At 59.1% G+C, this 24,582-nt stretch overlaps 1 protein-coding gene across 2 annotated transcripts in view; it reads left to right on the top strand.

Annotated features, from left to right (window-relative positions):
• Positions 1–24,582, top strand: part of BCORL1 (BCL6 corepressor like 1) — a 27,842-nt gene extending 3,260 nt beyond the window's left edge. The window contains exons 2-14 of one of the 2 annotated variants that reach the window (XM_062006310.1): positions 4,359–4,496; positions 7,132–7,222; positions 7,449–10,016; positions 10,305–10,470; positions 11,088–11,168; positions 11,304–11,729; positions 14,495–14,724; positions 14,833–15,039; positions 15,256–15,422; positions 15,973–16,118; positions 16,993–17,070; positions 22,615–22,768; positions 23,729–24,582. In XM_062006310.1, the coding sequence (XP_061862294.1) occupies positions 4,411–4,496; positions 7,132–7,222; positions 7,449–10,016; positions 10,305–10,470; positions 11,088–11,168; positions 11,304–11,729; positions 14,495–14,724; positions 14,833–15,039; positions 15,256–15,422; positions 15,973–16,118; positions 16,993–17,070; positions 22,615–22,768; positions 23,729–23,999 (4,671 nt within the window). In that variant the 5' untranslated portion in view covers positions 4,359–4,410 and the 3' untranslated portion in view covers positions 24,000–24,582. Of the gene's footprint in view, positions 1–4,358; positions 4,497–7,131; positions 7,223–7,448; positions 10,017–10,304; positions 10,471–11,087; positions 11,169–11,303; positions 11,730–14,494; positions 14,725–14,832; positions 15,040–15,255; positions 15,423–15,972; positions 16,119–16,992; positions 17,071–22,614; positions 22,769–23,070 lie in introns of both variants that reach the window. The other variant, XM_062006311.1, reaches the window with a different exon arrangement.

Below are 24,582 nucleotides of genomic sequence, written 5' to 3'. Positions count from 1 at the left end.
ACGCCGAGTTCCTGCCCACGGCACCCATGGCGGCATCTCTGGAGCTGGCCCTTGGCCTCGCCGGGCTCACGCCGTGGCTGCCGCTCCTGCGGTGGGGAAGGGCAAAGCAGTTCACCCCGAGCTGTCATCCAAAGCCCGGCTGCCGGCAATGGTGCACGTCGCGACTCGTCAGGCCTCTGCTCCCGTGCTCTCCCACCCACGTCGGGGGATGAGATGCTTTCCCAGAGCCTTGTGTGCCTCCTAGAACCTCCTGGGGGTTTTAGGAGCCCGGCTGCTGGCGTTTCAGTACCCGTTGGCTCGTGCCTGCCTAGGCAAGGTGCAGCCGAGGCAGCGGCGACCTGTTGGTGTGTGGCTCACGTGCAGGAATGAGGGGAGGAAAAGGAATGCACAGAGCAGGAAAAGAGACAAAAAGCATCTTGGGGGGCCAGGACAGCACGTCCCTAAAGCAGAGTGTGTCAGCAGTGTGAGGAACCAGTTAGCACAAGCTGCCTCTGTGACGGACAGGGACAATCTCCTTTCTGTACTCGTGGGTCTGGGTGTACCCCAGCTGCCGTAGAGGTTGGATGGCTGCAGGAGGTCGTGGCTCTGTCTGACCCAGTGGAAGCAGTACAAAAGCGGGTTGGACCAGGTGGCAACAGAGCTTCGTAATACTGGGAAAAAACAAGCTCTTTGATCCCTGTGGCTGGAAGTTAGGTGGTGGTGCAGAAGAGCTGCTATGTGTGTTTACCAGCACAAGTGCCTGGGAAGCTGAGTCAGGTCAGAGACCTGACCTGCTGAGGACTCGCTGTGTTTTGGGGAGGAAGAGCGGGACTGGCTTTTGGTGAGAGAATGTGCCAGTCTGCTTGGCAACACCTGCACCCCTCTGCTGCATTAACGCTGGGGTGGGAGGTGCGAATGCAAGAGGCAGCGTGGCAGGGGAAAACTTCCTTAGGAAGCCTCGCCTTGGGATCGCCGAGAGCTGGGGAGCAGGCGGGATTTGTACAGGGGTCAGCCCGGAGATTACGTGGCCTTAATTCTCTCCAGCTGTGTGGGAGCTGGTAGACGAAGGCCACGGCAGCCTGTCCTGCCACCCTCAGCCCGGCCTGTGTCGGAACGATGGTTGTCTTGGCGCTGTTGGGGTTTTAGTGTAAGGAGGATTTGTCTAGAGATAATTATAAGAAAATATCCATTCTCGAAGAGCTTCATGGCAGGAAACTTCTTTCCACCGACTGCACGATGGTGTTTCAGAACAGATAGTAGTTTCTTGACTTAATCCAAGGGAACTTCCACATGTGGCTAAGTCATTGCTAACACGAGTGAGAATGTGCTTTTGCTGCAAGGAAAAGCTTCTGCTTTGCTTTCCCTGGAGCCTGGAAGAGGCTGGGTTGCAGAATAGCATCCTCTCATTTTGCAGAAATGATGAGAGGTTTTGTCTTAATGAACAACCCCCTGCCTCCCCTGGCTTTTAATTCCCCACATTAGTGTGTGCCGTTGCAAAATATCTCTCTTGGCCCCTCTCCTGTTCACAGCTCGTTTTATTCTGAGAGGTGAAGGAGCTTTCACACCACACAACGAGCTTCTCCACAAAAAAATGTAGTGCTGATGTTCTTAGTTCATTCTCAACTAGTTTTCTTTGGAGTTCATTAGAATTGGCTGGGCACCTGTTTAGCTGAATCAAAGTGAGACTCTGGTTTCATACACACACTTCCTTTGGCAGAGGTAGTGGATTAAGCAGATTCTGTGCCAGGCTGTGCCCTCTCTCCCTCCTCGATCTAGGAGCTGGGATGGGTTAAAACCAGTCCAGCCAGGGAAGAACCAAAAAAGGGGGTTTTAAACAGAGATTTGAACCTGGTCAAGTTCCCAGGGCATGGCACAGCTTCAACGACGTGGTGGAAGGGCTGAGCAGAGAGAAGGGCTTCATCAGCTTCTTCTACTGGAAGAGAGGGAGGTGAAATCATGCCCTAGTTGTGTTCTCCAAGGGGTTCCTGCTAGTTTAATTACAGCCATTTAAAGTCGCTTTAAGCTGCACCAGTGTGTAGACGAGAGATTTTCTTGGTTTGCCCGTGTTGGTTTGACTATAAGTGTGGTTTGAGCCAGGAAGGCTGCAGGTGCTCTCTCTGCTTCGGTGTTGCATTGGGAGGCTGCTCAGCACTGCATCTCTCAGGAAACTTCCAGGTCCACCTTCTCAAGGATACTGCTCCTCCACTTTTCTCTAGTTTGTGCCCGAGACCATGTCTGCTGTTTCCCCCCCAACTGAGCTGAAATCTCAACTCCTTTTCTCTCCTGTCATAGAATCATAGAATGGTGGGGATTGGAAGGGACCTTTAGAGATCATCCAGTTCAACCCCCCTGCAGAAGCAGGGTCACCTAGATCAGGTCACACAGGAACATGTCCAGGCGGGTCTTGAAGCCCTCCAGAGCAGGAGCCTCCACAGCCCCCCTGGGCTGCCTGTGCCAGGGCTCCCTCACTGAAACACTGAAAGAATTTTTTCTTATATTTCGATGGGACTTTTTGTGTTCCAGCTTCATCCCATACTGTCCTCCCTCCCCTGCGAAATGCCTGTCTTTGGCACATGTCCCATGTCATCCGTGGAGGACAGAGGCCAAGAATTCATGAAGCAGTGTCTGTCTCTGTTGCTGTGTCCTCTTGGCTCTTCTGGTGCCCGTCGTGCCTCCTCTGTTGTGGTCAACTCTTACCCGAGTGCCCAAAAGGTGCTGTTTCTCCCCCCTCCTCGTACCAGCAGTTATCACTCTTCCCTTGCCAGACCTGTTCTCGAGTCACGCCTGCCTGATCTGTGCTTGGCTGAGGCTTCAGCTCGTCTCCAGTTCCCGTTGCTCGTCGTGCAGCCGCACACAGCCTTGGCCCCCGTTGTACAGAAAGTCCCCTTTGATTTCTCCCGAAACATCTGTCCTGCTGCTGTGCTTGGGGGCAGAACCTTCCTCCTCCCCTTCTTTCAGTTTAGCCTAAGATGGTGAAATCCCCGCAGATTGTTTGTTCCCCTATTTCCTTTATGTTGCGTTTCTCTCCAAGCATCAAAAGACTCCTCCCCTTCCTGCTCCAAGCCACCTCTCATTCTCTTTGGGTATGACCCTGCTCTCTCTTTGCGTCTGCCCAGCTCCCCCTTCCTTAAGTAGTACTTCTTCTGCCTTACGGTGTGTGTCCTTTAGCAGAATTCCCCTTCTTCTCCGCTCACTTTTGCCCTCCTACGTGCAGACGGGTCTGCCACTTCTCTTTTGCGAAGAAGCTGCCTCACCCCACTGTCCCCTGCATGCTTGGCCCAGCTTTTCTGCCTGGGGCATCCCCACTGGCACACTTGGGCTGTGGGGAGCTGCCTTTGGAGGAGTGACTTGATTCCGCACTCAGTGCCCAGAGCTGCTGCCTAGGGAGTCCCCGTGTGCCTGTTTCAGCTGCTGCATGTCCCATTTGGAGCCTGTGTCACCAGGAGTTTGCCAGGGAAAAGACAGCCAACGGAGATTGAGGATCAGGTGTTGCTTTCGGCGTCTTCCCACTCTCAGCCGCTGCACCCAGCGTGTTGCTGTGGCTCCGTGTCTGCTTTACCTTCTGGTCTTTAGTGTTTCTCTGAACCAGGAACCTCAGTGACAGCACCTCTCTGCCCTTTGCAGTCGGTCCTTCTTGATTCAACTAAGCCCAGTCGTTAGCTCTGAGACCCTCTCTGCCTTCGTGCCCTTTTCTCTGATCCGGACTCAAGCAGCCAGGCTGCCTTTCATGCTCCAGCAGCCAGCACTGCACGATTGGCTACAGCCTTCTCCCTCGAAAGCTCCACCCAGCCGACGGTGCGTCTTGGATGCTCAGGGATCTCTGCGTTTCCTCATGGTTTCCACCCGCAACTCCACTGAATAGCAGCACCTTCCTGACACAGGGAGGGGGTAACGGCTTGATGGCACTGCCTGACGACACCATTGGCAAACCTCTGCCGCCCTCCGGGCTCCCCCCACTGCTGCCTCCTTCTCTGAGGCTTTCCCTCGAACTGTGCTGGGTGATGAAAGTCACATGAAGCCTAGGGGATGTCAGCATTTCAACAGAGCATCACCCTGGGTACAGCTCTGTCTTGCCGCTCGCTGCCTGGTGCTGGAGGTTCCTTTGGAGGAATCTTTTGACGGATGTGTGTATGTCTGCAAGCACCTGTGTGACACTCTCGGGGTAACCAGAGGCTTGTTGGCAATAACATTGTTCAACAGAAGGATGAACAGAGTGTGGATTCTGTCCCGAGGTGCTGCTGATTTCTCCTTTCCCTCTTCCAAACAGACACATCGTACCCTGTCTGCCTGGCAGCAAAGCTGGGGACGGCTCTCTCTGAAGCACGGTTGAATGCGAGCGTCCCAGGAAGAGTTACCAACCCTCTGGTTTTCTTTTGTAGGCAGAGCGGCCCCTGGAGCCCCGCGGGTCCCGGCTGGTGAGGAGCAGCTGTCATGATCTCTACGGCACCTCTCTACAGCGGGGTGCACAACTGGACCAGCACAGAGCGGATTCGCATGTGTGGCCTCAACGAGGAGAGGTGAGGTGCGTGGGCGGCACGGCGGGGGAAGGAGTTGGAGCGCCAACAACATGGGTTTGGGATCTGGAGGGGCTGCAGGAAGGGAGCTGGCGCTTGCTCACCCTGTGCCTCTAGGGTGTGAAACGGACCAAGGTGCCAACAGCCGCAGGGAGGGGATGGATGTGTGGTGATTCTGTGCTGGGCTCCGCATCTGGTGCTGTGGCGAGCAGGGCCCATAAGCAGGGGATACTGGAAAGGGACCGTTGGCTGTGTGCAGCTGTGTTGCCTCCATGGCCTTGATGGGTGATGGGGCCAAGTTGTCTGTGTGTGCCACTGGCTTCACCAGGCCTATGCTCCTAACTGCCAGGGGAGGGAAAAAGCTTGACTCCTTGCAAACCATGCTGCTAAGAGCTTTCAGTGACCCAGGAAGGTTAGTGCAGACCAAATGATGAGATGGGAGAGTTGTGACATGCCACCAAATAGGAGATTAAGGAGGATTAGTGGCTGGGAGACAGAATTGATTGGGACGAGTTCCTGGCCCACCCCATAGCTGCGCACTGCCTCTTGTTCCTGCAGCTCTGGGGCTTGTTTTCCTGTTTATGGCTTCCTTGAGGCTACAGCATCTCTGCGGTGCATTTGCTGTAGCCAGAGCCAGAAAAGTTTTACAGGCTCACAGGCAGCACGTGCTGGTCATTCCTGGCTGTGGGTGCCGAGGTGTTTGGTGCCGAGTCCTGCCAAGGCCAGCCAGAAGAGCGGTGGGACCGGGGAGAGCCGAGCGGCTGGCTCGGGGCAGGAAGGCGGGCAGAGATCATCTCCAGCCCTCAGCAGCTGCTTGGCCTGCCGTGTGTCCCTCAGATAAGGGCTGGGGATGGCGTTGCCCTCAGCTTCTCCTAAACCCCTCGAAGTTTACACTAAACGCTCAAGTTCGAGGCGGGCTCAGTGAGGCTGGCCGCGGCCCAGCCTGTCCTTTGGCGGCTGGCGCGGGGTGTCCCCCGTGGATGGCTGTCGCTGGCCACTCCGCGCTGTGCAGGAGCCCCGGCAGCCTCCCGGGCAGCATGCGGGCGGGTCGCGCCACCGCAGCCGGGGCTGCCCCCGGCGCCGTCCCGGCAGCTGATGGGGCCTGGGCCCGGTGGCAGCGCAGCTCCGGACCCAGCGCTGCTGCAGGTAGCCGAGGGTGGGAGGAAGCACAGGGCTGCGGGGCCGGGGCCAGGGTGGCACGGGGCAGGGGCCAGGGCTGGAGCAGGGGCTGGGGTCGTGGCGAAGCGGGGGCAGGGGCTAGGGAAGGGGCCAGAGTACGAGCAGGAACAGGGGCAGGGGATGGGGCTGGAGCAGGGGCAGGGGACAGGGCAGGAGCAGGGGCTGGAGCAGGGGCAGGGGCAGGGGACGGTGCAGGGGCAGGGGCAGGGGCCAGGGTCAGAGCAGGGGCAGGGGACAAGGCCGGAACAGGGGCAGGAGCAGGGGACAAGGCCGGGGCTGGAGCAGGGTCAGGAGCAGGGGCAGGGGACGGGGCTGGAGCAGGGTCAGGAGCAGGGGCAGGGGACGGGCTGGGGCTGGGGCCGGAACAGGGGCAGGAGCAGGGGCCGGGGCCGGAGCAGGGGCAGGGGACGGGGCCGGAACAAGAGCAGGGGCCGGGGCCGGGGCCAGAACAGGAGCAGGAACAGGGGACGGGGCCGGAGCAGGGGCCGGGGCCGGGGCCGGAACAGGGGCAGGGGCAGGGGCAGGGGACGGGGCCGGAGCAGGGGCAGGAGCAGGAGCAGGGGCCGGGGCCGGAGCAGGGGCAGGGGACGGGGCCGGAACAGGGCCAGGAACAGGGGACGAAGCCGGGGCCGGAGCAGGGGCCGGGGCAGGGACCGGAGCAGGGGCAGGAGCAGGGGCCGGGGCCGGAGCAGGGGCCGGAGCAGGGGCAGGGGCAGGAGCAGGGGCCGGGGCAGGAGCAGGGGCAGGAGCAGGGGCCGGGGCCGCGCCGGGCCCCGCTGCCCGGCCCCGGGGCGCCGCCGGCGGTGCCGCGTGCGGCAGCTGCGCTCGGGCGCCCCCTGGCGTCCCGCCGTGTGCCGCCGGCCCCGCCGCGCTGCGCCCCGCTCCGCTCCGCTGCTGCCGCCTCACGGCCCGCGGGGCCCGGCTGCCACCGCCGGCAGCCCCCGCCGCTCCCCGCGCCACACCGGCCCTCTCGCCCTGCCGAGCCTGCTCCGCTCGCCCAGGAGATGGGACTGGCAAGGTGTGGTGGGACAGAGCAGGAAGCAAAGGGGACAGGAGCGTATGTGTGCGGCCAGCACAGGCAGGGAGGGCTGGGCTGGCTTGTGCTGAGGCTGGGGAGGGGCTAAAAAATGCCATGGGCAGGGGAGGTAGGTGCACAGAGCTACGGGGCCACGGAGGAAATCTTGTTGAGCCCGCAGGAGCTGTGGGGTGAGCACCTGTGTGTTAGAGATGCTACTCGGTGGGCAGAGCTCAGAGCTCAGGAGGGCCGCAGCAGACAGCACTGCTCCTCACTGCTCGCTCCGTCTGCAGCAGCCAGTACCCTCCCTGCATCTGGCTACCTGGAGCAGGGACACACATCTTTGTGCTGCCAGCTGCCCTGCTGTGCCACACAGGGACAGGGAGGGCTTGGGTGCTGGGAGGATATCCTGGGGTGTAATGCTGTGTCTTGTTCCTTGGCTAGGAGAGCCCCCCTTTCTGATGAGGAGTCTAAAACAAGCAGCTCCCAGCACTTGGGGTCTCAAGAGTTTTGCGTCAGCAGCAGCCTTTCCGAGGTGAGCTCCTTGCATGTGTGCTGGGTCCAAGAAGGCCTTTCCCTCATGGAACAGGCCAAGCAAAAGCATCAACCCTAATGGGTCCCACGGGCTTCTGGGTGCAGCAAGGCAAAGCAGTGCTCTAGTTTGGCAAGAGCTTTTTGCCACTTCTGCCTCTGTGTGCTGGGGGGGAACATCCTGCCTGCTTCGCTGGGAGCCGCTTGCACCCTCCCCTTTCTTGTTGCAGGTGGAGCTCACAGCAGTCAGCGGTGGTGGCAGCAGCGCCCAGGGGCTGGATGCTGATGGCAAGGTGGAGGAAAAACTTGGACCCAAACTGGAAGAGCAGCCACCCGATCCCAACCCTAACCCGGAGTGTTCAGGAAAGACTGTGAAAGATGATGGTCTGGGCCCTCTGGCAAGCCAGGGGAATAGCAGAGGGCAGGAGCCCGCAGCCCCCAGAGCCGCCGAGCAGGACAGCAGTGGCGCTGATGCTGCCTGGACACCTGCAGATCCTCCCAGTGACAAGCAGGCTGATGCTCCTCCAGCCTGTCCCGTGGCTCCAGAGAGCGAGCCTGCTGGGAAGGAGAAACTCACCCCGAGCCCTGGAGCACAAGGGCCAGGCATGCTGGCAGAAGGCACATTGTCTGTGGTTGTCTCCAGCTGCAACACCTCTGCCTCCACTCCTGCTACTTTCACTCTGAACAGAGTGTGCTTTCCCACATCTCAGGCCCCTGCTATGCAAAAGCTGCCCCTGTCTTTTCAGCCTGGGGCAGTCCTGAGCCCGAGCCAGTCGCTGGTGTACATCCCACCCCCCAGTTGTGGGCAGCCGCTCAGCGTGGCCACACTTCCAGCTGCCTTGGGGGTCTCCTCCACACTCACCCTCCCCGTCCTGCCTTCCTACCTGCACGAGCGTTGCCTGCCGGGCATCATCGCTTCCCCAGAGCTGCGCTCCTACCCCTACACCTTCTCTGTCACCAGACCCTTGGCTTCGGAGGCCAAAGTGGTGTCCGTGGAGGTGAATCAGCTTAGCTGCCCTTCGTCCTCCGGCGGGAGCGGTGCCCAGGCTGCCGCCGAGGTCGCTGCCCCGTGCACCACCGGCCCTTTGCTCTCTTCCAGCCAGCCCTCGCTGGCAGCGTCCTGCGGGACTGCTGCTCCCTCTTCTGGCACCGGCGCGCATACCAGAGCCCCGGCAGCTCCCGAGCCGCACGCACCGGGAGCCGCCACTTCGCTCTCCCCTCTGAAGTCGCCGCCGCAGCTGGAGCGTGAGACGGTCTGCTCTCCGGAGTGCAGCGAGATGCCTCTCGATCTGTCCTCCAAGTCCAACCGTCAGAAGCTGCCTCCGCCCAGCCAGCGCAAAACCCCTCCCATGCCCATCCTGACGCCGGTGCACACCAGCGGCAAAGCGCTCCTCACCACCGTCCTGTCCAAGTCCCAGCGCACAGCCCAGGCCGCGGGCAGCAGCGTCACCTCCTGCCTCGGCACCACCCCTCCCTTAGTCATCTTCCCCGAGTTCCTGCGCAACGGTGAGCAGGGCTCGTGGGTGAAGAACACCACGCTCATCAGCACCATCCCGGGCACCTACGTCGGCGTCGCCAACCCAGTGCCCGCCTCGCTGCTCCTCAGCAAGGACCCGGCCGTGAGCTTCAGCAGGGACCCGCGTCACCTCCCCAAGCAGGAGCCCATTTCCATCGTCGACCAGGGAGAGCCTCGTGGCGCCGGGCTCCCGTCCTGCGGGAAGAAAGCCAACCAGGGCAGCGCAGAAGGACAGCAGGATCCTGCCAGGAGACTCCTGCGTGGCAGAGTTGCTTCAGGAGCTCCTTTGTGTCAGTCCAAGGAGATCTCCACCTGGAACCCCGGCCAGGGAAGCGTGTACCCGCGATGCTCTGTGAATGGAAAACCTTCCAATCCTCAGCTTCTGCCTCTCGGCTGGTCTCCTTATCACCAAACCCCTCTGCTTTCAATCGGCATCTCCACAGCGGGGCAGCTGCCCCCAAACCAGAACAGCTCCTGCAAGCCAGCTGTCACGGGTGAGCTCCCGACGTTCCCCAGCGTGCCGCCCACAGAGCCTGGTGCAGCTGCCCCGAGCCTGCCTGAGGGGCTGCCCCGGCCCCCCGCCCAGGAACGGGAAGCCACAGCCAAAGCCAAGGGCTGCCGGGCCTTGCCCAAGCTCTGTGAGGAGCCGGACGACCCAGCCCCGCCAGACGCGGGCCCGGCTCTTCAGACCAGCGCTTTGGATGCGAAAGGGGGGAAGGGGCAGCCGGACAAGGCTCAGCAGAGTCGGGAGCGTGACCAGCCCGAGGCTGACTCCAGCAAGGAGGGCAGCGCGCAGACTGAGGCTCCCCAGGGGAGCTGTGCCCTCAAACAGTTGGATGCAAAGCCTAAAAGCCAAGTGTTGGCGGCGTACCTGGCGCATGAGCTGCCTGCGGCGGGGCAGCAGAGCCTGCGGGCCGTGGCCGAGGCGCCCGCCGACAGCCAGCGCAAGGAGCCGGGCCGCGACGCCTCCCCGGAGCCGCCGGCTGCGCAGCCGCTGCCCTGCTCGCGGCAGCCGGATCTCTGCAGGGTCAAGAAGGAGCGAGTGGAGTGCGACGTGTCCTTCCCTTCGGCGACCTGCCTGCGAGCTGGGGCCGCTCCCCAGGCCTTTGAGGTCAAGCTCAAAGGAGCGGGACAGATCAAGCAAGAGGGCGGCGTGCGCTGCAAGGCCAAGCGGCAGCACGATGGGGACAGCGGGCAGCCCCACAAGAGACTCAAGTGCCAGGCCCAGGAGGGCGAGGAGGCCCCGGGCAAAGCGGGGAGCCGGAGCGTGCACGGCCGGAAGGTGGGTGGGACGGGCCAGGGCTGCGGGGTCCTGGCGGGGGCTCATGGGGCTGAGGAGGGAGCTCCTGCGGGGGAGGGCGGCTTGAGGACACGGAGCTTTCCACCCATGTCCTTGGCGAGGGATGACCCGTGTCTGCAAGTTATCTAGAGCCAACATGGGGCTGGGGTGTGAGAAACGCGGGAGGACAGCGGCGTGGTGAGTGGAGGACAGCGCCTTGTTCCTTCTCCTTTGCTTCTGCAGCCCAGTCAGTCGGCAGCTCGGGCTTCAGTCTGTCCCCTCTGTTCACAGTGGCGGAAACACCACGACAATCCACACGAGCTGGGCAAGAGAGAAGGCAGAGCGGGCCTGGGCTCAGCCAAGGAGCACAACAGCCTCAGGGTGAAGCGGAAGCGCAGGAGGCCGTCCAAGACGGAGTTCTCATCCCTGGCACGCCGTGGGGACGGCCACGGGGAAGGTACAGGCAGCAGTGGGGGGGAGTAGGGGTGTGAGTGGGGGGAGTTGGGTTGTGAGTGGGGGGAGTAGGGGTGTGAGTGGGGAGGAGTAGGGGTGTGAGTTGGGGGAATAGAGGTGTGAGTGAGGGGAGTAGGGATGTGAGTGGGGGGAGTTGGGATGTGAGTGGGGGGAAAGGTAGGGATGTGAGTTGTGGGAAGGTAGGGGTGTGAGTGGGGGAAAAGTAGGGATGTGAGTGAGAGGAGTTGGTGTGTGAGTGGGGGGAAAGGTACAGATGTGAGTGGGGAGGAGGAGGGGTGTGAGTGGGGGGACCTGGGTTGTGAGTTGGGGGAATAGAGGTGTGAGTGGGGGGAGTAGGGATGTGAGTGGGGGGAGTTGGGGTGTGAGTGGGGGGAAAGGTACAGGTGTGAGTGGCTGTGGGTGACTGTGTGACCAGGCTGTGGCAGCTCCTGTCGCCCTGGTCAACCCCTGGGGCCAAGCCACTGCTCCCCAAAGCCAAGTGGCCACTGGGGCTGGTGGCTTCCTGGGGCGGGCTGCCATCCCGAGCAGAGCTGCAGCAGTGCTGGGCTGCCCTTCCCAGGCCGGCAGCCCCGTGCCCAGCCCCGCTGTGCTTCCCCCCAGGGTACCTGGAGAAGAAGCCCAAGAACAACTTCCGGGATTTCATTCCGGTGGTGCTGAGCAGCCGCACGCGCAGTCAGTCGGGTGAGTGGGTGCCAGGGGACCCCATGGGCGCACCCCGAGCCTTTCCCTGCTCACGTGGCCGTGTCTCCGCGCTGCCTCGCAGGGATTTCCTTGTGCGTGCTCTGGGCGTCAGCTGCAAACTTTGCTTCCTTGCAGGGAGCGTCGCCGGTTCTTCTGCTGGTGTGACAGGAGAGTGCGATGTGAGTGGTCAGGAGATTTTGCCGTTGCTGGAGGAAGATCAGGAAGAAGAGGAAGAGGAGGAAGAGGAGGAAGAGACATCCTTGAAACGCTGCAAGCTGCGGAAGTCCCACAGGACCTCACGCTACCACAGCCGCAGGGCCAGGGACAGGTCTCTGTCCGAGAGGAGCAGCTGTTACACGAGGAGGACCCGGGAACTGCCCTGGAGAGTGGAATCACCCAGGCAGCTGTGGGAGCCCACCGAGGAAGAGGAGGAAGACAGCCACGTCAAGAGGAAGAAAAGGAGACGGCAGAAGAGTCGGAAATACCAGACAGGGGAGTATTTGACTGAGCGAGAGGAGGAGCAAGTGGGGTACCCCCACAGGAGGAGGAAATCCAAAGCAGGTGCTGTCTGGGTGCCAGACTGGGCATCAGCGTGGGCTGTTTGTGCTTTTCTTCTGTTGTGTGGGGAGCTGTGGGGTGGGATGAGGAGCTGCTGCTTGTTGGGGTGTTCTGTAACGGTGCAGCTCCACTGTTGTTCAGTGGGGTGATGTCCACAGCATGACATCATGGCTGTGACATGGCTGTCCACAGCATGACATCAAGGCTCCTCCTCCCAAAGCCTTTACAGTAGTTTTCAGAGTAGGAAGCAGCAGCTTCTGTGGCTGATCAGATACTGCTCTTTCCCTCAGACGGAGGCAGAGGGCGTGGGAAAATGCGGATGGGACGAGGTAGCACAGTGAAATGCCTGTGGCCGAGCCTGGGCCCCTGGGGGCAGTATTCAGCATTCCCGGCTGAAGCAGAGGGATGTGGAGCCATCACAGTGCAGCTGGGCTCCTTTATGCTCGTTGTGTGTGTTTATCGAGGCAACTTACAAGCTTTCACAAGGGCGAGAGGATGAACAAAGAGCCACGGGGTTTGCAGGCCACGGGGCCATGCCCTGGCTGGTGGGGAGGTGCAGCTCTGGAGGAGGAGAGCCTTGTGCCACCTGCCCGTGTCCCACTCGCTGCTCGGCCCTGTTTCTCCTGCCCATGGCAAGCGCAGAGGCTCTGTGGGGCCAGCACTCAGCACAGCCACTTCCAGGCTTCCCCAGCACCCAGAGCAGCTGAGCTAGGGCTGTCCCTGGCCAGGCCTTCTGTGGGTCACCTATGCACCCTTTTTGCCCAAACCCTCTCTGGTCCTGCTGACAGCACCTGCCTCCAGCTCCTCCAGGGGCAGCGAAGCCCTGACGCTCCCTCTGTGCTGCACAGAGTCCTTTCTCCCATCCTGTCTCCTCTTCACTTCAGCTAGTGCCCCTCAGTCTCATGTTGCAGGGTTACAGCAGCAATATTCCTCTACTTGGCTGCTCTGCCTTTCCATGGGTTTTGCAAGTTTTGGTCACATCCATTTCCACCTTCTCCTCTCTGACTGAGAAGTTGTGGCCTCTCTTGTAGGGTTGCTTCTCCACCTCCAGTTGTCTTGATTGCCTTTCTCCACTTCCATTCTGTTCTTCCTGAGGTGTGGAGGGCAGAACAGCACAACAGTACCTGAGACACACCTGCTTTGAGGTGGTACTTGTGCTTCTGCCTTGGTATCTTGGCCAAACACATTTTCCTGTGCAAGATCCGTTGCCCCTGCTTCCTAGCAATAGCAAGACACAAGTGGAAGTTGTGTGCAGTGCTTGATGAGAAGAATCCAGAGTCCTGGCAGAATGTGGGAGCTGAAGATGCTGCTCTTGGAGATCCACACTGGATGCCTTGGAGTGAACAGATGTAAAGTTTTGTTCCTGGAGTTTATCCTCTTGGTCTCTTGGACTAACCCACTGCCACATCTCCAGGCTCTGACCTAGAAAAGAAGCGTTTGCTCCCAAAGAAAGGGCCCAGAGCTGTGAAGAGAGCTGGGCCTGGGGCACTGGGACTCTGCAGAGTGAGGCACGGATGCCCTCTCTGTGTCCTGGTCTTCACAGGGCTCTCCCTTTGCAACCCATTGTGTCTGCACAGAGAAAGGTGTGTGGCAGTGTACAGGGCCAGGGGCTTCTCTGCTCACAGAGCTTTACTTTCACAGAGTCTCAAGGGCTAGAAGGGACCTGCAGAGCTCACCCAGTGCAACCCCCCTGCCAGGGCAGCACCACCTAGAGCAGGGCACACAGGAACTCATCCAGCTGAGTTGGAATGTCTCCAGAGAAGGAGCCTCCACAGCCCATCTGGGCAGCCCCTGCCAGTGCTCCCTCACCTCAACAGGGAACAACTTTGTCCTTGTGTCTCTTTGCAACCTGTTCAGTTCCAGCTTGTGCCCGTTAGCCCCTTGTCCTGTCACTGGCCATCCCTGAGCACAGCCTGGCTCCAGCCTCCTCACACCCACCCTTGATGCATCTGTAACCATTCCTGAGCTCACCCCTCAGGCTCCTCTTCTCCAAGCTGCAGAGCCCCAGCTCCCTCAGCCTTTCATCACAAGGCAGAGGCTCCACTCCCTTCATTTCCTTCCATGTTGTGCTGCTACTGTTGTGCCCTTGCAAGGGGCTGCTGCTGGTTCGGGGAAGCAGTGTCCCTGTCAGGGCTCTGCCAGGAGCAGCCCTGCAGCCCTCTACAATGTGAGGAGGAAGAGATTGGATTTCCCACGAGGCATCCTGCTGCTTCCTACCTGCACACAAATTAATTGGAACTCTAGTGTGCTACTTCCTTTAAGAGGCAGATACAGATGCAGAGGCTGAGGCAGGGTCTAGTTCTGTAGGCAGCAAAAGGATAGTTGTTCTCAGATGGGTCAGAGGAGCTGCCTCCTGCGCTGCTGAGGGCTGTCCCTTGTGAGTCCTGCTCAGCCTTGGAGGCACGGCAGCAGGCTGCTACCAGCCTCATGGGAAGGATGCTGATAAGCTTGAGTGTTTCCCACTGGCTTTCCCTGACAGACCTAAGGAGGAGCCTTTCTCAGGTGTGTGCAAGCCCCAGCTCTCAGTGGGCTTGACCTTTTCAGACCAGGGCTGCAGCCTGTTGCTGTGTGGCTGCTGAGTCTGTCTCTGATGGAGAGAATCTCTGTCTTCGCTCTGCTTGTGCTCCCTGCAGCCCCTCTGCCTGGGGCCTGCCTTTCTGCAAGTGCAGCCATCAGAGATCAGCAGTTTGGCTTGCCTGGTGGCAGAGGTCTGGGTTGCTGGCCCTCGGTGCTGTGCCTCCTGTGCCTCATTCCTCTTTCTCCTTTAGATTTTAGGTACCGGAAGCAGAAGGAGGCTGCGAAGGGCAAAGGCCCAGAGCTGAGGCTGAGGAGCAGGCTTTCCCCGTCCCCTAGAAAGTCCCAAGGACGTCCTGACTTTAGGAATGGCTTCTTCCTGGAGCACTCTGACAGCTCTCCTGTCCAAGAAGAGCTGGAGAAACCATCAGGAAAGCGCAAGTGTAAAACCAAGCACCTGGCAGGGATCTGTGAGGAGGGGAAGGTACGGCTTGGGCTGCCGGGGGCACCCACGTGGGGAGAGGAGGAGGCTCCTGTTCGTGAGCCCTGGCCACATGTGCCCAGGAGTTGTGTTCCTTTTTTTTTTCCCCAGGGGAAAGGCTGCTGGAACCAGCCCACCATGCGCTCCCTGAAGAAGCCCCAGGACTTGTGGACACTTTGTAAGTCCCGTCGGGTCAGCCCAGGAAGTTCCCCTGAACCACCCACAGCCCAGAACGTTCCCCCTGGAGCTCGAAGGCTGATTGTGAACAAAAACGCTGGGGAGACCCTTCTGCAGCGGGCAGCTCGCCTGGGCTACAAGGTGAGTGTTGGTGCCCTCAGAGAATCACAGGGTTGGAAGGGACCAGTGCAACCTCCCTGCCAGAGCAGCACCACCTAGAGCAGGGCACATAGGAACTCATTCAGGTGGGCTGGAACGTCTCCAGAGAAGGAGCCTCCACAGCCCATCTGGGCAGCCCTTGTGTGCCTCCTGTGCTGTGCTGGTGTGTAATGGGGCCTATGACTCTCCCTCCTGCAGGATGTGGTGCTGTACTGCCTGCAGAAGAAGAGCAGCGACGTTAACCACCGTGACAACGCCGGCTACACGGCTCTACACGAGGCCTGTGCGCGGGGCTGGATCGACATCCTGCACATCCTGCTGCAGCACGGGGCCAACGTCAACTGCAGCGCGCAGGATGGCACCAGGCAAGGCTGCAGGGCAGGGGGCAGCGGGGCAGGCAGCGGCTGTGCTTCTCAGGACAGCTCTTGGTCATCACCAGATTTGTCTTCAATCTGAGTGTTTCATAGAACCCCAGCATGGTGGGGTGGGAAGGGCCCTGCAGAGCTGCTCCAGCCCCAGCCCCTGCTACAGCAGGTTCCCCTGGCTCAGGGGGCACAGGAACGTGTCCAGGTGGGGTTGGGAACCTCCTGAGAAGGAGCCTCCACACCCTCCCTGGGCAGCCTGGGCCAGGGCTCCCTCCCCTCAGCACCAAAGTACTTGCTCCTGATGTTTCAGTGGCACTTTTTGTATTTCATCTTTTGTCCATTACCCCTTGTCTTGCCACTGGACACTACAGGAAAAGCTGTCACCCATCCTCTTGACAAATACCTTTTAAATACCAGTAAATGTTAATGACATGCCCCCTCAGGCTTCTCTCCTCCAGGCTGAACAGCTCCAGCTCCTGCAGCCTTTTCTCATAGGAGAGGTGTTCCACTTTGCTCAGCCAGCTCTTCCAGACTCTTTCTGTCCTTGCAGACCTGTCCACGATGCAGTAGCAAACGACAACCTGGAAACCATGTGGCTTCTACTCTCCTATGGTGCTGACCCCACTCTGGCCACATACTCCGGGCAGACAGCCGTGAAGCTTGCCACCAGCGACGTGATGAAGCACTTCCTCTGCGGTAGGTGCCTGGGGCTGCCAGTGCCCCCGTCCTTCTCCTCTGGCAGCACACAGAACCAAAGCTGGGTGTCAGAGGGGTTTGTAGAGGTGCTTGAGCAGCAGGTGACCGAGCAGATGTCGCTCTGCCCTGTCACGTGTGTGTGTTTTTCCCACCCAAACTTTAACTTCAGAGTCGTGTGTTGATTTCCAGATTCACTTCTCAGTCTGTAGTGTGCCAGGAGCTGGCACTGCTGTGGTCACACAGTGAAGCATAGGGCTGGGCATGGGGCTGGGAGGCACTGTCCCACAGCTCCTGCTCCCCTGCATAACCGAAGCAAACGGCTTTGGCTGTTTCATGGCGCCTTCCACCAGCTCTGCCCAAACGCTGCCCAAATGTTGCTGTTGGAAAGGACCAGTTTGGATTGCTGTTGCTTTATGTAGAAGCAGGAGGAGTGCTGTGGCTCCAGCGAGGGAGGCACAGCTAGGGCAGTGGCAGTGCTTCCCAGATGGATGTGAGGCAGAGAAATCTCCAGTGTTAACACATCTTATTGGCCAGCTGTCTGTCTGAGCTCGCCCAGGCTGAACCGCACGTGCAGGGCTGGGAGATGGCATTTGGAACTCAAAGACAGCCCTGAGAGCCTTTCTTCTTCCAGATTTCTCAGTGTTGTCAGTTGTTTTCCCTTCTCAGCTTATCTTTCCTGTCGTCAGGCCCACGCTGTCCTCTCCTGAGTGAGGATACCCCTGCAAGGGATGCTTCAGGTTTTGCCACAGTGCCTGACCGCAGGGTGGGGAGGAGCAGCAGAGGGAATGGCTCACCCAGGAGGGATGGATATGCAAGCCAGGATCATGCTGTGACCAGGAGATAAGCCCTGACCCTCTCCATTTTTTCCCTCCAGATTACCTTTCGGATCTGCAGGGGCGCACAGACGGAGACCCACGGACGGCCTGGGACTTCTACAGCAGCTCTGTCCTGGGTGAGTGCAGCACCTTCAGAGGCAGCACCCACTCTGTCCCCAGCCCGCCCATCTCACCCCTGTGACAGACACCTTGCTGTAGTGTTCCCTGCTGGGACTGGCTCCTGACAAGGACCTTGTTGTAGGAAAACTGTTTGTGGGGATGCCTCCAAGCAGGCTGAGCATTGGACTACCAAGTGCTGCTGGGTGACTGCTGAGGGTCTTTGGGTATCCACCCTGGAGCATGTTATCCTTGGAGCAGTTGCTGTTATTCCCCTGCTCACCAGTCAGCGAGGGAGGCACTACTGATCATATGTACTGATTCCTCGAGGTCTAGAAGTCTCGAACTTCTAGGTTCCCAGAGCTGCCCATCCCTCCCCTCTGCTCTGGAGGGAGCTGTTTGTCCTCTCTTCCAATAGCCAGTGTCCGTGCAGGAAGGTGTTCTGCAGCTGGCCAGGAGCCTGTGGCAGCCTGCAGAGTCCCTCCTGAGCGCTGCTGAGCCAGGAGAGCAGCACTCTCAAGCCTTTCATCAAGGTTATTGACTCGGGCAAGCTGTTGGTTATCATTGCTCAACTCTGACCTTTCCATCATCCTCTAGAAATGCAAAACATGAGACACACATGGCAGGATGCTCTGGCTGGGGGCCTTGGCCTTGGAGGACCCTGGTGTCTCTTGGCTCCAGAACAGAAGGAGTTCTGCACTCCTAAGAACACTTTGTTCGTAGGCTTTTGCACCTCAGGCATGCCAAGGAAGCTGTTCAAACCACAGCCTCCTTCCTCTGAATGTCTCACTCCTGAAGCTGTCACTATCCTTTTGAGAAGCCTCCTCTTTACCACAGGGAAAAGCAGCTATTCTTTGACACTGGAATATTACCCCTTTTGATTTATCCCTGATATTCCCACTCGGATTTCTCTGACAGAGAAGGCAGGGAAATGGTGTGTGGTTTTGTGGGCAGGAGAGTTTGTCTCTCTTTGGTTGCTGCAGCACACTGAGTTCCCAGTTACCCAGAGAGCTCACAGGCTTGAGTGTCTGCTTCTGTCCCATCCAGCAGTGTCCTTCCTTCTTGAGGCTCCTGTCATGGACTGTACCCCATCAGCTCTCATACACTCTTGGAGACCCGCTGCCACACACAAGATGTTTAGAAGGGCTGCCCAGATGGGTTGTGGAGTCTCCTCTGTGTGCCTTACTCTAGGTGGTGCTGCTCTGGCAGGGGGCTTGCACTGGGTGAGCTTTTGAGGTCCCTTCCAGCCCTTGAGACTCTCTCATTCTGTGGAAGGTGCCATCTTGTTCCTGATGTCCTCCAATGCCTGAAAGGAAAGGGGTTGGTCTTGGAAAAGCACACTGATGGTGTCTTGTGCAAAGTAGCTACTTGGTCCAGTTCTGCATTTCTATATCTCTCAGTTTGTCTTGAAAAATCTTGTCTTGCATCCTGTCTTCCCACATTTCTGTCTCCTGTAGGCAAAAGGAAAGAGGTGACTTTTTTCAGTAAGCAAACCATTACACCTCGTTTGGTGTCTCCTGGGGGGTGCAGGGGTGCTGGAGTGCTGTCAGTGACAGCAGTTCACCTTCACAAGGGCCTTGCTTAGACATGCAGCTAATAGATGGAAAATCTCCCCAGGGACTGCTGGAAGCTGTACTTCTTCCCCTTCGCCAGGGCCTCGGTCAAACTTTGCAGAGTATTTCTTCATCTGAGGGTGGGAAAAGCCTACCTTCCCTGTTAAACATGGCCAGCCTCTTCCAGCAGGACTTCACAGAGTCCTGGCTGCTGTGGATGTTTCTGCTGGGTCTCTGTCTCTCACATGGTGCCATCTGTCAGGTTTTGTCTTCCTTCTCTCCTGTGCTACCTGAAGCTGGCTAACCAGCCAGGCAAACCCCTGGGATCTGCCTGTACCCTCCCCTAGAGACATCATTTCATCCTTGCTGCAGTGTTGGCTGGGCTGATGTTTGAATCTCAGGCTTTCAGGCTTTAACAGGTACCTCTGTCCTGCACTGGGAGGACGTAGAGTTCCCCCCAGACACGAAAGTGGTGATCCCTGGAGAAATATCCTGAAACCCTGTGGTGTTGCAGGGGGGATATTTCCCTCTAGCTCAGGGAGATGAGGATCCTGGTGGGGATCCCAGGCTGAAGTACCCTGACTCTGCAGGGAGCTGACCCAGCTGGGAAGTGGGCCCTTGTCCTGCCAGGTTTGTTTCCAATGGGCTCAGGAAGGGGAGTGTCCTTTCTATCCTCAGCTAGGTGAGCTGCCAGCATTGGAGAGGGCAGGTCAGACCACTGCCATGGGAGCTCTGGCAGGCGCTGCTGCAGGGCACAGCGTAGGTCAGTGACATGGGGCTGGTTCCTCTGCAGTGGTGTTCACTGAGTGTCCTGAAACCGGCCCTTTTGGCTCAGTGACCTCCAGCAGTCGGCAGGGAGATGCAGTTGTCTCAGCCTGAGGTGGGGCTGGTTCCTCTGCAGTAGCGTTCACTGAGTGTTCTGAAACGGGCCCTTTTGGCTCAGTGACCTTCAGCAGTCACCCCGTGGCACCAGAGCAGACACTCCCCAGGGCAGGGAAGTGCCAGGTTCTGCCCTGGCATGACGGGGCAGCTCCCAGCTGTCAAACAGCAAACCTGCTCAGCAGAAACCATTCTGCTTCCTCGGTGCTTCAGTCCTGCAAAGGACTTTCCCTTTCCACCAGCACCACCAGCCAAAGCACAAAGCATTGCCTGTCCCTCACAGGGGATGGAGGAGAGCTCCCAACCCCTGCATCATATATTTCTATCTTTTGAGGCAGGAATGTTGTCCACGTTCTCCCTTATGTCTGCAAGGCTCTGGGGGCAGCTGTGGCGTGGGGTGTCTGGGGATGGGGCTGCCCAGGGTTCCCGTGCGGGATGTTCCTGATCCCCTGCGGCCTCAGCACGGGCTGAGGGACAGGGCTGAGTGGGAAGAGCTTTCAGGACCATAGTGCTGCCACATCAAAAGCATTTCATTCTTTTTTCCTGAGTTGCTTAAGAAATGGGAGGTTGTTTGGTGGTGGCACCTGAGCTTTGTCTCGCAGCAGCATCACACCAACGCTCGGTCCCTTTTGTCCTGTGCTACAACCTTTTGGACACCCTGTTTCTCTGTGCTTAGGGAATTGTTTTTCCCTTGGCAGAACTAAGAAATGATTTCATTTCTTTTCCTGAGAGTCTGTCTCAGCCTGTGTCTCCCATCATCTGCTGTGGTTTCTCTGGGAGCATCAGCCTGGGTGCTGCCTTGGTTTCCAGAGCAGTGTGGTGTGAGCAGCTCTCCTGCAGCACAACACTGGGGTGTTTTGCAGCCTTTTCTCTCATGTCCCAGGTTTTATAAATAGGTAGACAAAATGCTTTAAAAATTGCTGGTTTAAAGGTCTGTGTGGCAAAGAAGGCCAATGGCATCCTGGGGTGAGTTAGCAGGGCTGTGGGCAGGAGGTCAAGAGGTTCTGCTCTCCCTCGGCTCTGCCCTGGTGAGACCACATCTGGAAGAGTGTGCCCAGTTCTGAGCTCCTCAGTTGCAGAAGGACAGGGAGCTGCTGGAGAGAGTTCAGCACAGGGCCACAGAGGTGATGGAGTGGACCATCTGCCTTGTGATGAAAGGCTGAGGGAGCTGGGGCTCTGCAGCTTGGAGGAGCCTGAGGGGTGAGCTCAGGAATGGTTACAGATGCATCAAGGGTGGGTGTGAGGAGGCTGGAGCCAGGCTGTGCTCAGGGATGGCCGGTGACAGGACAAGGGGCAACAAGCTGGAACTGAAGAGCTTCCAAAGAGACACAAGGACAAAGTTGTTCCCTGTTGAGATGAGGGAGCACTGGCAGGGGCTGCCCAGATGGGCTATTGAGTCTCCTTCTCTGGAGACATTCCAACCCAGCTGGTTCCTGTGTGCCCTGCTCTAGGAGGTGCTGCTCTGGCAGGGGGGTTGCACTGGGTGAGCTCTGCAGGTCCCTTCCAGCCCTTGAGACTCTGTCATTCTGTGTGTAGTGTTGAACCTCTGCATGATTGGTTTATTTGCTCACCAGCACATTTGGTCTGACTCCTCTCTATAGAATCTAAACTCCATTCTCTGGAAGTTTTTGGAGTTATATCCTATATTATCTCAGCAGGACAAAAACACTCCACAAGCCCAAGGCTATTCATACCTCTTAATAATAACATCCAGGCAGCAAGCTATTTTTCAACAGATGCTTTTTCAGGCTGGGGAACAGCAAATGTAACTGTCTTTAAATGGTTTATCAAGTGTGCTCTTCTCCATCTCCTGTGGAAGCAAATCCTGCTGGAGCTCAGGCACCTCCGGGAACAGCCAGCTTTAAGCTGTGAGGCTGATTCTCTGAAGCCATGCTCCCTGATACTCAGCTGTGTAGCCTGCAGAGCCTCTGTGCAGTTTGTGGGCACAACCTCCAGGTCCTTCTTTAGCCACAATCCCTGTCATGTCCCGCTGTCACCCGCCCGTGCCTGCAGGGTGCTCAGCACCTTCCTCATGGGCTCTGTGTGGATACAGCACCTCTTGCATCCCTCTCCTTCCTCCCTGCTGCAGGTTCTTCCAAGCTGTGCTGGAAAAGGAGGGGGCTGAGGCCGTCTAGGGGTCAGTGTGTGGTTGAGCCAAGCAAAGGCTGCCAGTTGAAGCGGCTCCCCCTGTGAGCAGGCAGGAGAGTCAGGGTAAAGCTCAGTCTCAGGATCCCAGGATGATGGGGTTGGAAGGGCCCTGCAAAGCTGCTCCAGCCCAACTCCCTGCTAAAGCAGGTTCCTCTTGATCAAGGGGCCCAGGAACATGTCCAGGCAGGTTTGGAAATCTCCCGAGTAGGAGCCTCCACAGCCTCCCTGGGCAGCCTGGGCCAGGGCTCCCTCACCTCAGCACCAAGGGACTTTCTGCTTGTGCTTAAGCGGCACTTTTTGTGTCCCAGCTTGTGCCCATTACCCCTTGTCCTGCCACTGGCTACCACAGAACAAAGATTGGCCTCATCCTCTCACCACCCACCCTTTAGGGACTGAACAGCATTGCTGAGATCCTCCCTCAGCCTTCTCCAGACTGAACAGCCCCAGGTCCTGCTGCCTTTCCTAACGTTGGTGCTCTGACAGATGTTCTTTCTACCAGTCACTGAGTGGAGTCTCTGTGCAGAGCAGCTTGCTCTGAGGGGGTGGGAGGAGAGCGGAAGGAGCCCTCAGGACACAGTTCTCACAGCTCCCACAGCTGCACTGGCATTGTGAGAAGGTGGGCAGGAGGTTGCAGGTCTGAGTGGGCAGAGCTGCTGCTGGTCCAGGTGTGTTGGTTGGTCTGAGTGGGCAGACCTGTTGCTGGTCCAGTTGTGTTGGTTGGTCTGGGTGAGCAGAGCTGCTCCTGTTCCAGGTGTGTTGGTTGGTCTGGGTGGGCAGACCTGTTGCTGGTCCAGGTGTGTTGGTTGGTCTGGGTGGGCAGAGCTGCTCCTGGTCCAGGTGTGCTGGTTGGTCTGAGTGGGCAGACCTGTTGCTGGTCCAGGTGTGCTGGTTGGTCTGGGTGGGCAGAGCAGTTGCCCAGGGAGGGCTGAGCACTGTCTGGGCTGATGCTGTCAGCAATGCCAACCTCCATTTTGCTTTTTGCAGAGGGGAAAGACAGCATTGGATGTGATCTTCTGCTCAACCCCCCAGGAAGTTCAGACCAGGAGGAAGAGGAGCAAGAGGCAGACAACTTCATGTTTGAGTTCTCAGACAAGCCCCTGCTCCCCAGCTATAACCTCCAGGTGTCCGTCTCTCGGGGGTGAGTGTCTGCTCCTGGGGCAGAGAGTGGCTGGGGGACACACGTGCTGGGGTGGAGGGGAGCTCACAGAACAGAGTGAGCTCGTGAGGGCAGCAGCAGCAGCTCAGCAGAACCTTGGGCTGCCCTCCAGGTGAGGGATAACATGAGCTGTTCCTGTATGGAACATTCCTGCCTGCCTGAGAAGCTTTGAGGCCCAAGCTGGCTATGTGCTAGGGAGACAGGTCTGTGGAGCTGCAGCTGTGTCCTGGAGATCTCAAAGCACCTTTCCAAAGGAGGAGATGCCTTTTATGCCTGTTCCACAGGTAAAGACATGGAGGAATGGAGCTACTGCAGCTTCTTCAGGAGGAGCAAACTGCTGCTACTGAGGCAGTAAATGCTTCCTGTCATGGGCCATCTGTGAAGGCAAAAACCGTACTTTGTAAGCCCTGAGTTAGAGAAGCAAATGGAAGATGCAGGATAAGATGGAATTGGTTTGGCTGATTCTCAGACATCCACCTCCAAGGTGGCTCCTTCCTTCCTTCCTCCCTCCCTCCCTCCCTTCTTTCCTCTCTCCCTTCTTTCTCCCACCCTCTCTCCCTCTCTCTTTTGGACTGCAGGGGCAGAAAGGTGACTTGGAAGAGACAGGAGTAGCAATGCTGCTGTTGTGCTCAGCCAGTGTATGGGGCTGCCCATTTCTGCCCATCCAGGGGGCTGCACAGTGCCCGGGGGGAGCTGGTGCCCTGGGGAGCTCATTGCTGGTGGGATGCTGCAGGGACACCTCTGAAGGTGCCACCTTCCCACCCGTGTTGCTGTCTTGCTTTGAAATGTCACCTGAACTCTGCCATCCCGCCCCAGGCACATCACCCACACCCAGAAGGGCCGTGGGGCCAGCAGCGCCGTAGCCTGGGCAGAGGAGGGCTGGGGGGGGGCCCCCAGCGTCCCCCCTGCCCCTGCCCCACCCTCCTCTCGCTCTCCCCGCAGGCCCTGCAACTGGTTCCTGTTCTCGGACGTGCTGAAGCGGCTGAAGCTGTCGTCCCGCATCTTCCAGGCGCGCTTCCCGCAGCTGGAGGTGGCGGCGCTGCCCGCGGCGGAGTTCCGGCGGCAGCTCGCCCTCAGCCAGGTGCTGGCGCAGGAGGAGCTGCCCGACAGCCCCGAGCACGGCCCCGCACAGACAGTGGAGCTGGTGCACTACGAGCCCGAGCTGCTGCGGCTCCTGGGCTCGGCCGTGGAGTACGAGGCCTGGAGCAGCTGACGGGGGCCAGGTCGCTCCCTGCATCACGAGGCAATAATAAGGACCAACGGGCGGCGGCCCCTCTCGGCGCCGGCAGCAGGGACCCAGCCTTCGGCCGGCCCGGCCCCCTCCCCTCGGGGCCTTCTTCGGCGGGGGAGGGAGGGTCTGTGCCTCTGCGCCCCCCGCGGGGTCCCTGGGCGAGGAGCGGCGGCGGCAGGCGCTGGGGCCCCGAGGTGGGCTTGGGGGCGGCCGGGGCCGTGCGTGCTGCAGCCAGAGCTGCAGGTGTTGCAGCCAGAGCTGCAGCCAGACCCGTGCGTGCTGCAGCCAGAGCTGTGGGTGCAGCCGGGGCCGCGGGTGCTGCAGCCGGGGCTGTGGGTGCAGCTGGGTCGCGGGTGCTGCAGCCCCTGCCCGCCCCCCACACAGCTGCGCCCCCCTCTTTGCCCTCCCCCTCCCAACGTCTTCCATAGTATTTATTTAATTAGTATTTAATTTGTAATGTTTCCTTTGTTTCTGCCGAGTCTGTATCACTGTGAGGGTGAGCTCCGGGGACGGGGCCGTCCTCGGGCCGAGCCCCGCGCCGCGGCCGCGGGGGGCGGCAGCCCTG

This window comes from Colius striatus, chromosome 13 (assembly GCF_028858725.1).
Source record: "Colius striatus isolate bColStr4 chromosome 13, bColStr4.1.hap1, whole genome shotgun sequence".
NCBI classification, from domain to species: Eukaryota; Metazoa; Chordata; class Aves; order Coliiformes; family Coliidae; genus Colius; species Colius striatus.
The sequence above is the reverse complement of the archived record's forward strand: the minus strand, read 5'-3'. Positions and strand labels throughout refer to the sequence as shown.